Here is a 13,503-nt window from a genome sequence, read left to right on the forward strand (position 1 = left end):
ACTGTCAGACAGGAGAGAGCACAGAGGAGTACTGTCAGACAGGAGAGAGCATAGAGGAGTGCTATCAGACAGGAGAGAGCACAGAGGAGTGCTATCAGACAGGAGAGTGCAGAGGAGTGCTATCAGACAGGAGAGAGCACAGAGGAGTACTGTAAGACAGGAGAGAGCACAGAGGAGTGCTATCAGACAGGAGAGAGCACAGAGGAGTGCTATCAGACAGGAGAGAGCACAGAGGAGTGCTATCAGACAGGAGAGATCACAGAGGAGTGCTATCAGACAGGAGAGTGCAGAGGAGTGCTATCAGACAGGAGAGAGCACAGAGGAATACTATCAGACAGGAGAGAGCACAGAGGAATACTATCAGACAGGAGAGAGCACAGAGGAGTACTATCAGACAGAAGAGAGCACAGAGGAGTGCTAGGTCACCCTCACTTACTGGACTTTGTCTATGCCTGTGCTTCAGCTTGGACAAAGCCATGAATTTATAAGCCATGATTTCTATAAAAAGGAAATAACATTTTCTAATGAAGTATGTTAGAAAGCTTAATGTTTTGCCAAGATGTACAACATATAAAAATGTTTTTGAATCTGACAGTGCCCGTTTAAGCCTCTATGAAGGACCCAGCACAACTGTGCATTACACCGACAGCCCGGTGATTTTATTGTGCACTGCATAATGTGACATTTCCCTTGTGGAGACACTGTAGGGGAATTGATGCTGGGGGTTCACAAATATGAGAATTAAACTGTTAAACAAAACCTTCCATTTTGAACGGGTAGATAGAGACATGAGGGAAGAACATATTAGAATGTGCATGGCTTGTGTGCCCTGTCACATGGGGTCAGCTCTGAACAGATCATTTTGATAAGACAAGTTAATATGTTTCCATAGACAGCCAATGTTAATGTCAAAATGGAAATGCCACGTTTGCAGCTGAAACAGAAGGTAGAAGGTGCAATCTTTGATGTTTTTTGTATGACACTATTTTCTGATACAGTAGAACCAAAGTCTATGTCACCGAGTCTTCAAGTGACAGGACGGAAAGCTAGAGACACAATCTGACCGTGTTATATAGCTCCTAACATTTTAGCTCTATATTTGTAAATATCTAATGCTCCTCTTAAAGGCTTCTATTAAGGGAGTGGATGCTTTGCTCTTTAATTTCCATAGACAGGACAACAAGATGCAGATGGCAGCCTGTTATTTAGTACCTTGAAATATTCTTGGTAATGATAAGTATTCACAGTTCACTGGGTAATATGAATCCATTTTGAAACATTCTCTGCTAAAATGTTAACACTGTAGTCACTGTGCATAATAAAATAAGCATCCGGTGTGTTTCTTTTTTCACTTTGCTTTATGAATATATTAATAACCATATATGTGTTCTTTTTTAGGTGCAGCAGGTACAGACCGTACAACAGGTGCAGCATGTTTACCCAGCACAGGTACAATATGTCGAAGGAAGTGATGCTGTCTACACAAATGGAGCAATGTGAGTTTATATATATTTATATTAGTGTTGATATTAACTTTATGATCCAGATCTACATATATCCCCAGGGATGTGCCCTATGATGTAAACCAGGCTTAGAAGTTAGTTCAGCTGGAAAGCTGGTGACTATTGTTGGAATATTGGTTGGTGGTCCACATGGACAATAACCAATAATGAGACACCTGAGAGTAGCAATTCCACAAGGATCCTGGTGATCTTCTAAATATAGGACGTAATGGTGACAACATCATGTAGAAAGGATTGTGATTACCTCTGTCACAGTGCCTTCTAGTGGTAAAAAAAAGTACATCCAGCGCTGTGGTACAGAAAATACATACATATTCTTTCTTATCGTCTTAGTAGTGTTATCTCTGATAGAGGTCTTCAGTTCTTATGCATTTTGTCCCTATGACAACCTTTTCTGTTTTGTACTTAGGTTATTCGGGCTTGTAGGGTCTTGTGTGGATCACCATTTACCTCAATGATCTCCTCTTAAATGCCTTGGATTGTAGCATGTGTATTTGTGTGGACTTTGATGTGAACTTATTTCATATACGCAGGAACAAATGTAAAATTATAAAGGAAGGTTTCGAAATGCTGCTGCAGACATAATGTGTCATTGTAACATGTGACCCTGGACATCTAATGCTGCAGCAAATACCAGCAAGGAAACTATGAATGTATATACTTCGGGAGATTAGAAAGCTTATTGAATTTCACCACTATATATAACCTGCTCCTCACCACTCTAGCTGCAGTCATAAAATTGTAAATGTATCAAACCCCTAACATTGGATGTCCATCCTGCTCACTAGCCAGCCACTATTACTCAGACCCAATGTCCTAAATATTGGGATATATAGTTGTTATTCCAGAATATGTTGAGGATGCCAAATGAAGGGGAGATATTAGCTTTCTCTATTGAAGGACCATGCCTGTTAGTCTAGACATAAATTGTGGTTTATATTTACCGGTGCTATCCAGTATCAACCATGATATTATGATATTGCACAATGTCATGTGCAGGGACAGGACTGTTGTTTAAATAAGAAAGACACACAAAAGATACACAACTCCATCACATGTGTCGCACACCTATATGTGCTGCTCACACCTGTATACAATCCTGATACACCTCCATACATACACCTCACGCCTGCATTTATGGCACACTAACACCATACATCTATATACATGTACCACACACCACGTTTATCATGTGTCAGATACAGCTCCACATACCTTATGCCATACCACACACATCAACAGCTGTGTACTCCTACATACATTCCACACATCTACATACACCCCACTTTCATATACACCTCACAAAGGCTTTGCACACCTATAAATTCTTCGCACATACACTCACTCACACCTATATTTATTTCACACAAATGTTCCACACACTAGCAGTGTCCACACAAACTTACAATGTATATTACATTTAGGCCACACCCATTTCTTATGCAAATTTGAAGTGCTGGCCTGTGTACAGATATATACTCAACACATCTGCTTACTCTTATTGGCCCAGATTTATCAAACTGCGTGAGAGAAAAAGTGGAGTGATTTCCCCACAGCAACCAATCACAGCTCAGCTAATGATCTGAGGTAAAGTGAAAGCTGAACTGTGATTGGTTGCCATGGGGAAATCACTCCACTTTTTCTCTCACGCAGTTTGATAAATCTGGGCCATTATCAATGCACCCACTGCACATAACACACATATTCTCCACACATTTATACCTTATCTGCATTGCCCCAAGTAAGTAGGAGAGCAGGACACTGGATGCACATAAGCTTTTTGCACGTACATTAGCTGTTAGGATCAGCCATGTGGCAGAGGCAGAGAAAACACAGGAACAAAGTCGTAATTACAGGTCCCAGGCACTTCCCCTGCTCTGAAATAAAGCCTCTGATTGGTTGGAGCAGGTGTCTGTCACAAGATACAGGCTATTTCTGTGATGCATCTCTATTACCAACGTGTGCAGGGAATGCGCTCTGCAGCTAGCTGCTTCCACAAAGTTGCTTGGCACCCTAGACAGGTGCCATCCTCACCTCACAATTTCTATGGGGAATTGCCAGGCTCTTTGAAACGAACCCTTCCCTTTGTGCACATCTGATCCTTCTTTTATAATAACAGTGGATGTTTCATTGTCTCTCTGAAATTCCGATGCAGCAGAATCCCATTTCTGGCAACGGAATTTTCGTAGCACAGTTCACACTACAGAATTTTAGCAGCGAATATTCCCCTGCTAAAAATTCAGCCGCCAAAATATGATCTTGCTCATTCTTTCAGCAGAATCCCACTGGAAATAATTCCTATCTATGGGGACAGCAATGCATGCACAGTCCTAGTGCCGACTAAGTTAGCCGGCGCTGGCCGCACTCTGAATCTTTGGCTGGAATTTTTCCAGCCAAAGATTCTGTAATGTGAACCTAGCCTACATGTTACAAGTATTTACAAGATAAATACAAGTAAATAAGTCTGTCTTTGCATGTACATTTCCCTTATGGTACAGTATCCTGCACATATTTAATGCGCAGAATGTGAAGCTGCGTTTAGTCATTTAGTTTACATTAAAATCTGCAGCCTCAAATCCCGTGCATCAAAAATGCGCAAAATACTATACGTATAAATAGACATAAAAGTGTTAAAATATTGTGCTAATTATAAGTGTAAGAATATATTTTGCATAACCTATTGAGGGAATTGAAACAAAAAAAAGAACAGAAAATGTATTAAGTTTACACTTTGCTTTTTTGTTGTGTTCTTAACATAACAAATGAGACGAGAGTTTACCAATCAAAACAAAAAAAAAAGCTTTATAGTTTACAAAGACTAAACTTTATTTACCAGACATGCCTCTTCAGATTGTTTAAAGGTTAAAGGGGTACTCCACTGCCCCAGCATCCGGAACATTTAGTTCCGAACGAAGGTGCCAGCTGCGGGAGTCATGACATCATGGCCACACCCCCTGGTGACATCACACCACACCCCCTCAATGTAAGTCTATGGGCGGGAGCGTGATGTCTCTTACGCCCCCTCCGATAGACTTGCGTTAAGGGGGCCTGGTGTGATGTCTTGAGGGGCATGGCCGTGACATCACAACACCCACACCCATCGTTCAGAACAAAATGTTACTGACGCTGAGCCTGTGGAGTACCCCTTTAAAAACGTCTTCATGTGATGAGTTGTGTTTGTGTGTGATATATACCCAAGTATCATAATACAGTAAAAACATGTGCCTTACGGATGCTTATCTTTTCTGGAGGTGATAAATAATACACAATTTTTAAAGATTTGTGACAAAATCAATTGGAACTTGAAATAAATAACTTTTTCAGTCAAATGTGTTTTTTTACAAAATCAGAGTAAGTAAAATATTTCCTTTTGACCTGGGAGCTAGGTCTTTCAATGTAGCTGTGTGTAACGCACATACGTGTGACAAAGCAGGGCTTGTTAAATCAGGCTTTAAGGTGGCAGATGTTCAGGTAATTTAGTAATGAACAAGGAGCTGGTCAGATACATCATGCACATGAATGAAGTACAGCTGCTGTACACGCTGCTCAGTATATGACCACATATAGCTGCCGTGCATTTAAGATTCATTTTAAGTTCTGTATAAAACATAGCAAGGGGTTATCCCTCTCTTTACTCTGTATATAAAGAACCTTTTGTCTGTGGTTGAGGCTTACGCGCTTTCTATCATATTGCAGAGCACATCTCATCATTGTGCTTGAGGTCATGGAAATTAACAGGGGATGTCATTTGTAATGTATTAATGAAACAGAGAAGAACTTATTTATGGGTTTCAATTATCATTGAAAAGAGGAGTTAATGATGGTTCAGGGACTTACAGTTCTCTCATTCATAGGATAAAATAAACCTTTTCTTATTACGGTCTCCATCTGTAGTGCATGGCATTCAGTGTGCTAGAACCTGAGTGAGCGAGTAGGCATATATATTAATGCTTACATGTTTCACGCTATACATGTACAGCCTTGGATAAATAAAGGCCTATATCTTCTTTATGCTCTGACCAATACATAGACTACACAGTTTTATTTACATTTAGGTTTTTGCCAGATCCTAAAGGGCTGGTTTTATGGTGGTTCTTTGCTATGATTTTGCAAAAGTGGGACACCTTAGAAAAAGAAGTATAGAAATTCTTTAAACTGTACAAGTTTCCTTGACCATGTTCCGCAGCAGACTGTAAAGCAAAGGTGTACAAACATTTTAATGACACCCTTTTTGGCCATGCATAGTTTTAAGACCCACTCCTGGCTGTACCGCCTATCACGCACGCCACAATACCAGTTTCAGCATTACAACTGTGGCTGTTTTCTCCCCCCCCCCCCCCCTTGTGCCATTACATCACCCCCTTCATCTTCACTTATGTAATTTCATCACCCCTTGTGCCTCTTCATTCCTCCCTGTTGGTCACCCTCTGTGCCATTTTATTCCCCCCCCCCCTTAATCACCTCTTTTGCCACTTTATTCCTTTCACTTGATCAACCCCTGTGCGACTTAATTCCCCACTGGAACCCCCCCCCCCCCCCCCCCCGAATGTCACTTTATTAACCTGTCCTTTGATACCCTCCCCCCTTGATCCCAGCTATGCTATTTCACACTTGGCCTATACCTCTTAGTGTGCATCGGCTGCCTCCTGCACAGGCACGATGTCAGGGGCGTCACTCATCAGAAGTCAAGATCAGGCAGCACAGGCCATGGCCATAGTGACCAGCAGCTGCTGCTCATGGACAGAACAGTCCCAAAACACCTCTGGGGACTACCACTGCCGCAGTAATGTCTTGCCCCACTCAGTTTTGGAATGCACTGCTCTAAAATAACACCTTATAGATATGGTACTTAAGACTGAAGACAATAGTTAATTTCCATCTGATCTGTTTTTGGCTGTCATATGAGTTATGGGGAATGGTTAAGCATAATTAATCTGCTATAGGCCAGTCAGAACAGTGGGAGGAGAGGGCTTCAGTTTCCTTACAGCCATTGACTAGTTTGATCTGAGAAATAAAAAATAATAGCTGATCTTTGGGGCCAGATATAGATGAATTATTTATTATGAAATCATACAATAAAAGGAGGGAATAAGAATTATTGGAGGTATATTTTGATTTTGGCATCTGGTTTTATCAAATGCTTGGGTAATGTATGACTTATTTGCATTCTTGACCATTGCCTCTCCTCACTTAATGTTTCACAAGTTATAGTCCTTGACATAGTGCAGTGAATAAATAAATAATGCTTCCTTAATATATGTCAACATTAAAAAAAAATACCTAAAATGTACCAAATGATTTATAACTTTTATTATTTCTTTCCTAAAGCCGGACAACAACATACCCTTACACAGAAACTCAGATGTACAGCCAAAACACTGGGGGCAGTTACTTTGACACCCAAGGTGGTGCTGCACAGGTGACAACAGTAGTCTCCTCTCACAACATGGTCGGCACTGGAGCAATTCAGATGGGGGTCTCTGGAGGGCAAATCATAAGCAGCACTGGTGGAACCTATCTGATTGGCAACTCCATGGAAAACTCAGGCCACTCTGTGAGTCACACAACCCGTGCCTCTCCAGCAACAGTAAGTTCTTTTTTTTTAAAACTTCTTTTATAGAAGATACTGATGTAAACAGACCATTGACCTTCTCCTTAGCAACTGCAGGTGTCAGAATAGGCAGTAGCTGGTTCAGTCGTGCATTTCTTTCTGATAGCTAATGAGCACACATCATTTTTCCCCAGTAATTGTTATCAAATGCCTATCACCGTGGAGCTGCTTGTCACAGATTGAAGCACGTATCATTACGTATAGAAGTAAATACTGCTAGAGATGTTACAAATAGATGAGATTTATCTGTGCCGCTTTCTCTCATCCAATTTACTCTTCCTTTTGTGCTCAGGTTTAATGAGACTTTCATATTCTCGCGTAGAAGCAACTGAAGAGTTGGAGGCACGCGACTGATTATAGTGCAAATAGGTGTCAGAGCAGGAAATGTCTCATCATTAGGCAGAAAATGGGGAGTTGGGAAAGCTAAAACATGGGGGAAAGTAGATGCTAGAGAACAGCAGAGTGGTCTTCTGGTCAGTACTTTATTAACATATCAGTTGCCTGTTTTAAAACCACACTGGAGCTCCTGTGATTGGCCATATATAAAGACTGTTATGTAATTGAGACATGTCTATTACATAGTCTCTAAAACATTTTATCATCTTGATAATATACAACAGATGTTTACAAAACAGGCACATGCCATCTGTCAGGAATCAGGATATACATGTGCGTCATCTCAACTGTTTAACAAATATGGTGCAAGTCACCTGAGGTAAAACAAAAATAAAATAAATATATTTTAGAAAACAAGATTATCTTGTACATAAAAACATCTAAAATAAAGTTTAGTTATAACCTTACATATCAATCAGGCCGTAGTGATTGGGTGGTAAATATTACTAGACTTTATTCACAAATATAGGTGCCGGTACCTCAGTTTGACCAATCACCTAAATAAGGTTAAAAGATAACTTTAATTGTGTATAAAAAAAATTAATAATTATCAGGGGTCCAGTGACTTACACACTCTTAAAATCTGCTGTTGGGCAGTAAATAGCGTTAGTAACAAGATAATAATGACCAATAGCACCTGACATGCCCACACCAAGTGAATTACTGAATACAATAAACAATGGACCTCTCCCAACATTTTTCACCGCTAACACATGTGGTATCGTCAGGAACTATTGGGGCATGTGTGTTCAGTGTGTGACCCATGTGGCTTTCGCTCTGCATTTTAGAGACCCGATATATTTAGTTCTGTACTTTTATGCTGATCCTTTGTGTAATGCTCAAGTAACAAATGATTTTATCCAACGATTAATTCATTTAAATAAATAAATATCTGACACCACAATTGTATATGTCTATATCTCACCATTTTATGATATGGGTGCCTATGGTCGCAAATGCTATAAATGGCAGTATAGCTTACAAAACTTTATATTCAAGATGAAAAGGAAAAATCATAACTACTGCATACAATCACCATTTATTCGTAATAATTTAAAACAGACAAAATGTATATACGGTAAAGTGCAAATAGATACAGCAATATTAAAATAAGGTGCAGCCCTAAAAATATGGGGTAGTAATACCTATGTTAAGAGTCCCATTATCAACACGATTTGCGTAGGGAGAAGTCTTGTATCTCAGAAATAAAGAAATAAATGCTATCCAAAAATAGCTGTAGAAGCACTGTGTGGGGTAAAGGCAACTGCCCTCACACCTACATACCAGCCACCAGGCTCCTGCTATTCATTACTAGCTATCCATTATGTAATACAAGACTTACCCATTCTATGATGCTGCCACTATATACATATATATATATATATATATATATATATATATTATTATTATTATTTTATTCAAATCAATAAATGTATATCTATATATAAAATCTTTTGCACAATAACATAGCTCTGTCTTTCGCACTTTCTTAATCACTTTCTCTAACATCACTTTTTATTCAAGCCTCTCACCTTTTAAGACTGAGGAGCATTTTCTACATACTATTAAATGATATAGAAATCTCCAAATGATCTAGATCACTTGCAACCCATCACGCTGTGATACTGCATTTCATTTTTTTCCCTGTACAGCAGAAGGTTAAATAAAGGATTATTGGATGTAAAAGGTCACATTCCCAATTGATAGTGAAATGAAATGAGTCATGTTGTTGATATAATGAAAAAGAATCTTTATAGACGAATGCATCACTGAATAAATATTCAGACTTATTACCCTAGAACCTAATTATGCTAAGGTTTAGCTCAAAAATTTCTCTCATCTCTTTTCCTTCTGTTATTTTTTTTACCATCTAAGGTTAGGGTGAATGCTATTCAGAGTTATTATGAAGTTTACTTTTACTCAGGCAAGAACATTTGCCACCTGTTAACATTAAAAAGTAACTTGCTATGTTTTTGTTGCCGCAGTAATCACTTACACTTTCCACGTATGAAGATGTGAAAGGAAGTGTCATCATCAAACCACATTTTACAGTTCATGTATAGGTTCATATAACTACATAGTACGTAACTACTGAGTTGGCTTACTTTGTGAGTACCTGCCGTTTCTTATCCTGCACTAAGCTATATATTTACATTTCTGACAATTGCTAATGCAAAACAGTCAACAAACGCAACCCATAATAATAAATAAGACAGTAGGTTTTCACTATATTAAAGTGTACCTGTCGTTAGCAAAAACTTCCTATGTAATGTAGATAATACCATTATATGTATATTTGTAATTTACATTGGTTCCAAAATGTGTATATTTTTGGGTGAAAAAATGTTGCCCTTGCAGCTATTGCCTGTGTGCAGAGACAAAATACAGGAAGTGAGGTCGGACAAGTAGGGCTCTGTGCCGGCTCCTGACTGTGTGAACCGGGAGCGTGTCATAGAGCCTCAGTGCACAGAGCCCTGCTTGTCCTCAGTGCACAGTGCCCTGCTTGTCCTCACTGCACAGAGCCCTGCTTGTCCTCACTGTACAGTGCCCTGCTTGTCCTCACTGTACAGAGCCCTGCTTGTCCTCAGTGCACAGTGCCCTGCTTGTCCTCAGTGCACAGTGCCTTGCTTGTCCTCACTGCACAGAGCCCTGCTTGTCCTCACTGCACAGAGCCCTGCTTGTCCTCAGTGTATAGAGCCCTGCTGGTCCTCAGTGTATAGAGCCCTGCTGGTCCTCAGTGCACAGTGCCCTGCTTGTCCTCACTGCACAGAGCCCTGCTTGTCCTCACTGTACAGAGCCCTGCTTGTCCTCACTGTACAGAGCCCTGCTTGTCCTCAGTGCACAGTGCCCTGCTTGTCCTTAGTGCACAATGCCCTGCTTGTCCTCACTGCACAGAGCCCTGCTTGTCCTCACTGCACAGAGCCCTGCTTGTTCTCAGTGTATAGAGCCCTGCTGGTCCTCAGTGTACAGAGCCCTGCTTGTCCTGCTTGTCCTCAGTGTACAGAGCCCTGCTTGTTCTCAGTGTACAGAGCCCTGCTTGTTCTCACTGCACAGAGCCCTGCTTGTTTTCAGTGTACAGAGCCCTGCTTGTGCTCAGTGCACAGAGCCCTGCTTGTCCTCAGTGCACAGAGCCCTGCTTGTCCTCAGTTACAGAGCCCTGCTTGTCCTCAGTTACAGAGCTTTGCTTGTCCTCAGTTACAGAGCCCTGCTTGTCCTCAGTGTACAGAGACCTGCTTGTCCTCAGTGTACAGAGACCTGCTTGTCCTCAGTGCGCAGAGACCTGCTTGTCCTCAGTGCGCAGAGACCTGCTTGTCCTCAGTGCGCAGAGCCCTGCTTGTCCTCACTGCACAGAGCCCTGCTTGTCCTCACTGCACAGAGCCCTGCTTGTCCTCACTGCACAGAGCCCTGCTTGTCCTCACTGCACAGAGCCCTGCTTGTCCTCACTGCACAGAGCCCTGCTTGTCCTCACTGCACAGAGCCCTGCTTGTCCTCAGTGCACAGAGCCCTGCTTGTCCTCACTGCACAGAGCCCTGCTTGTCCTCACTGCACAGAGCCCTGCTTGTCCTCACTGCACAGATCCCTGCTTGTCCTCACTGCACAGAGCCCTGCTTGTCCTCACTGCTCAGAGCCCTGCTTGTCCTCACTGCACAGAGCCCTGCTTGTCCTCACTGCACAGAGCCCTGCTTGTCCTCACTGCACAGAGCCCTGCTTGTCCTCACTGCACAGAGCCCTGCTTGTCCTCACTGCACAGAGCCCTGCTTGTCCTCACTGCACAGAGCCCTGCTTGTCCTCACTGCACAGAGCCCTGCTTGTCCTCACTGCACAGAGCCCTGCTTGTCCTCACTGCACAGAGCCCTACTTGTCCTCACTGCACAGAGCCCTACTTGTCCTCACTGCACAGAGCCCTGCTTGTCCTCCTACACTTTCTGTATTTTGTGTTGTCCCTGCAGGGACAAGACAATATTTTTTCAGCCAAAAATATACACATTTTTTAACCAATGTATATTCTAAATATACATATAATGGTATTATCTACATTATATAAAAAGTTTTTGCTAATGACAGCTACACTTTAAGTTTCTTGCACTAGAACCAGCAAGATTTCAGCTCTGCGGAGTGCCAAATTATTAAAGGAATAGGCTAGTACGGACTATTCTTATTCTATACTGCCTGGGCTGCAAAAAAAGTGAAAGTACCTTCCTACGTTCCCCCAGAGCTCTGCTACAGCTGATCGGTCGGCCGGGCTTTCTTCTTCATACTTTCCTTAGCCCGGAACATACTTCCCTTAGCCCGCTTCAGAAGCGGGACATCGCTGTGGAAGTAGGAAGAAGACAGCCCGGCCGACCGATCAGCTGTAGCGGAGCTCCGGGGGTACGTAGGAAGGTAAGTGAAAATTATTTTAACTTTTTTTGGCAGCCAGAGCAGGATAGAATAAGAATAGTCCGTACCAGACTATTCCTATAAAACAGCTGTGGACTATAATTTAGGTTGTTGCTGACAACTGGTATAATATAAGCAATGCATTTACATGGGTGTCAGGCAGTGTGATGTATAGATATACACACAAAGTCCCCATTCCAGGATACAGCACCAATTAAAAGGTCCGGTTAAGTGCAGGCTAAAATACTTTATTGAATCAAAGAATATAAATACGACATTTCGGCTAGTGAGCCTTTCTCATGCTTGAGAAAGGCTCACTAGCCGAAACATCGCATTTGTATTCTCTGATGCAATAAAGTATTTTAGCCTGCTTGGAATGGGGACTGCACTAGAGGCCATCCTGTGCTGATTCTACTACTCTTTGGACTGTATGTATGTATGTGTGTATATATATATATATATATATATATGTATACATATATATATGTATATGTGTGTGTAGAGAGAAACACATCTCTGCACAGCTGACAGGTATAACCCGTAGACAATCAAACTGTCTACCGGGTCTGCCGGGTTGTCACAACTCAATGGGCAGTACGGGATACTCTATTCCAGAAAAGCAAGTCCATAGGCAATCCAACATATAGAAACATAAGAATGGCACTCACCCGTCTAGCAGTGAAGAAGTGGTGTGTTTATTGTACAAAACAAGCATACACAAGCCGGCATCATAGGAGAGGGATGCCGACGGCAGGTGGGTGATAGCTATTTTGTACGCCTCGCTTGCTTCATCTGACCCTTCCTTACTACATGTCATTGCCGGTGTATAAATCGGCAGCGGCGTGAGCAGGTGTATGCTTTAACTCTTTCATGTGCAAGTGGAATATAAAAGTCAATTAAAAAACATACAAATAGTAAATATGCAATGTAATAAAGGTTTAGAGAAACACTGTAATCTATTTTAACATTCAAGCCAGCCGGTCCCTGTGCTTTTGTTCTCAGGATCCACCTGGCTTTCTGGCGGAGGAGTTTTTTTCTATCAACTCCAATTCCCAACTGTATTCGTTCTGAGCCGAAAAATTTCAACACTGTTATATTGCCTGAATGCTGCTGTCGGACATGTTGGATAAGTCTGGGAGACCCCTTCTGTGTTTCAATTGAATGGACATGTTCACAGAATGGTCCAACACCTTAATTTGACCAATCAAATGAACTTACGTTTTACGTGGAAATGTGAGGAACAGGCTTTAGAGTTCTTGGATGTATGTACTTGTGGTCCCTGAAAAAAGGTAGACTCCAGACAAAATGCTTCAGGAAGCCTACAGCTGGGAACTAACTCTTGCACTTTGAAAGTTATCATCCTTCTCATGTAAAGACCGCAGTACTGTATGGTAAATTTTTAAGGCTGTGACGCATCAATAGCACTGATGATTTCTTCCAAGTGCAGGCGTCAGAGCTAAGCGTGAGATTGAGGCGGAGAGGTTACCCTTAGGAAATATTGGACAGAAACTCAGGACCATATGACTCTGTTGAGGGGTGGAAGAAGAAAAAAGGTGACAGAAGAGAGTCGCCCTTAATTGGAGGGCGAGCTCA

General features: G+C 41.6%; 1 protein-coding gene across 15 annotated transcripts in view; it reads left to right on the forward strand.

Annotated features, from left to right (window-relative positions):
• Positions 1-13,503, forward strand: part of RFX3 (regulatory factor X3) — a 245,319-nt gene that overhangs the window by 170,197 nt on the left and 61,619 nt on the right. For all 15 annotated transcript variants that reach the window (XM_056522517.1, XM_056522508.1, XM_056522457.1 and 12 more), the window contains 2 exons: positions 1,399-1,496; positions 6,852-7,110. In XM_056522517.1, the coding sequence (XP_056378492.1) occupies positions 1,399-1,496; positions 6,852-7,110 (357 nt within the window). The remainder of the gene's footprint in view (positions 1-1,398; positions 1,497-6,851; positions 7,111-13,503) is intronic.

The sequence above is a fragment of the Hyla sarda genome, chromosome 1 (genome assembly GCF_029499605.1).
Source record: "Hyla sarda isolate aHylSar1 chromosome 1, aHylSar1.hap1, whole genome shotgun sequence".
NCBI lineage: Eukaryota > Metazoa > Chordata > Amphibia > Anura > Hylidae > Hyla > Hyla sarda.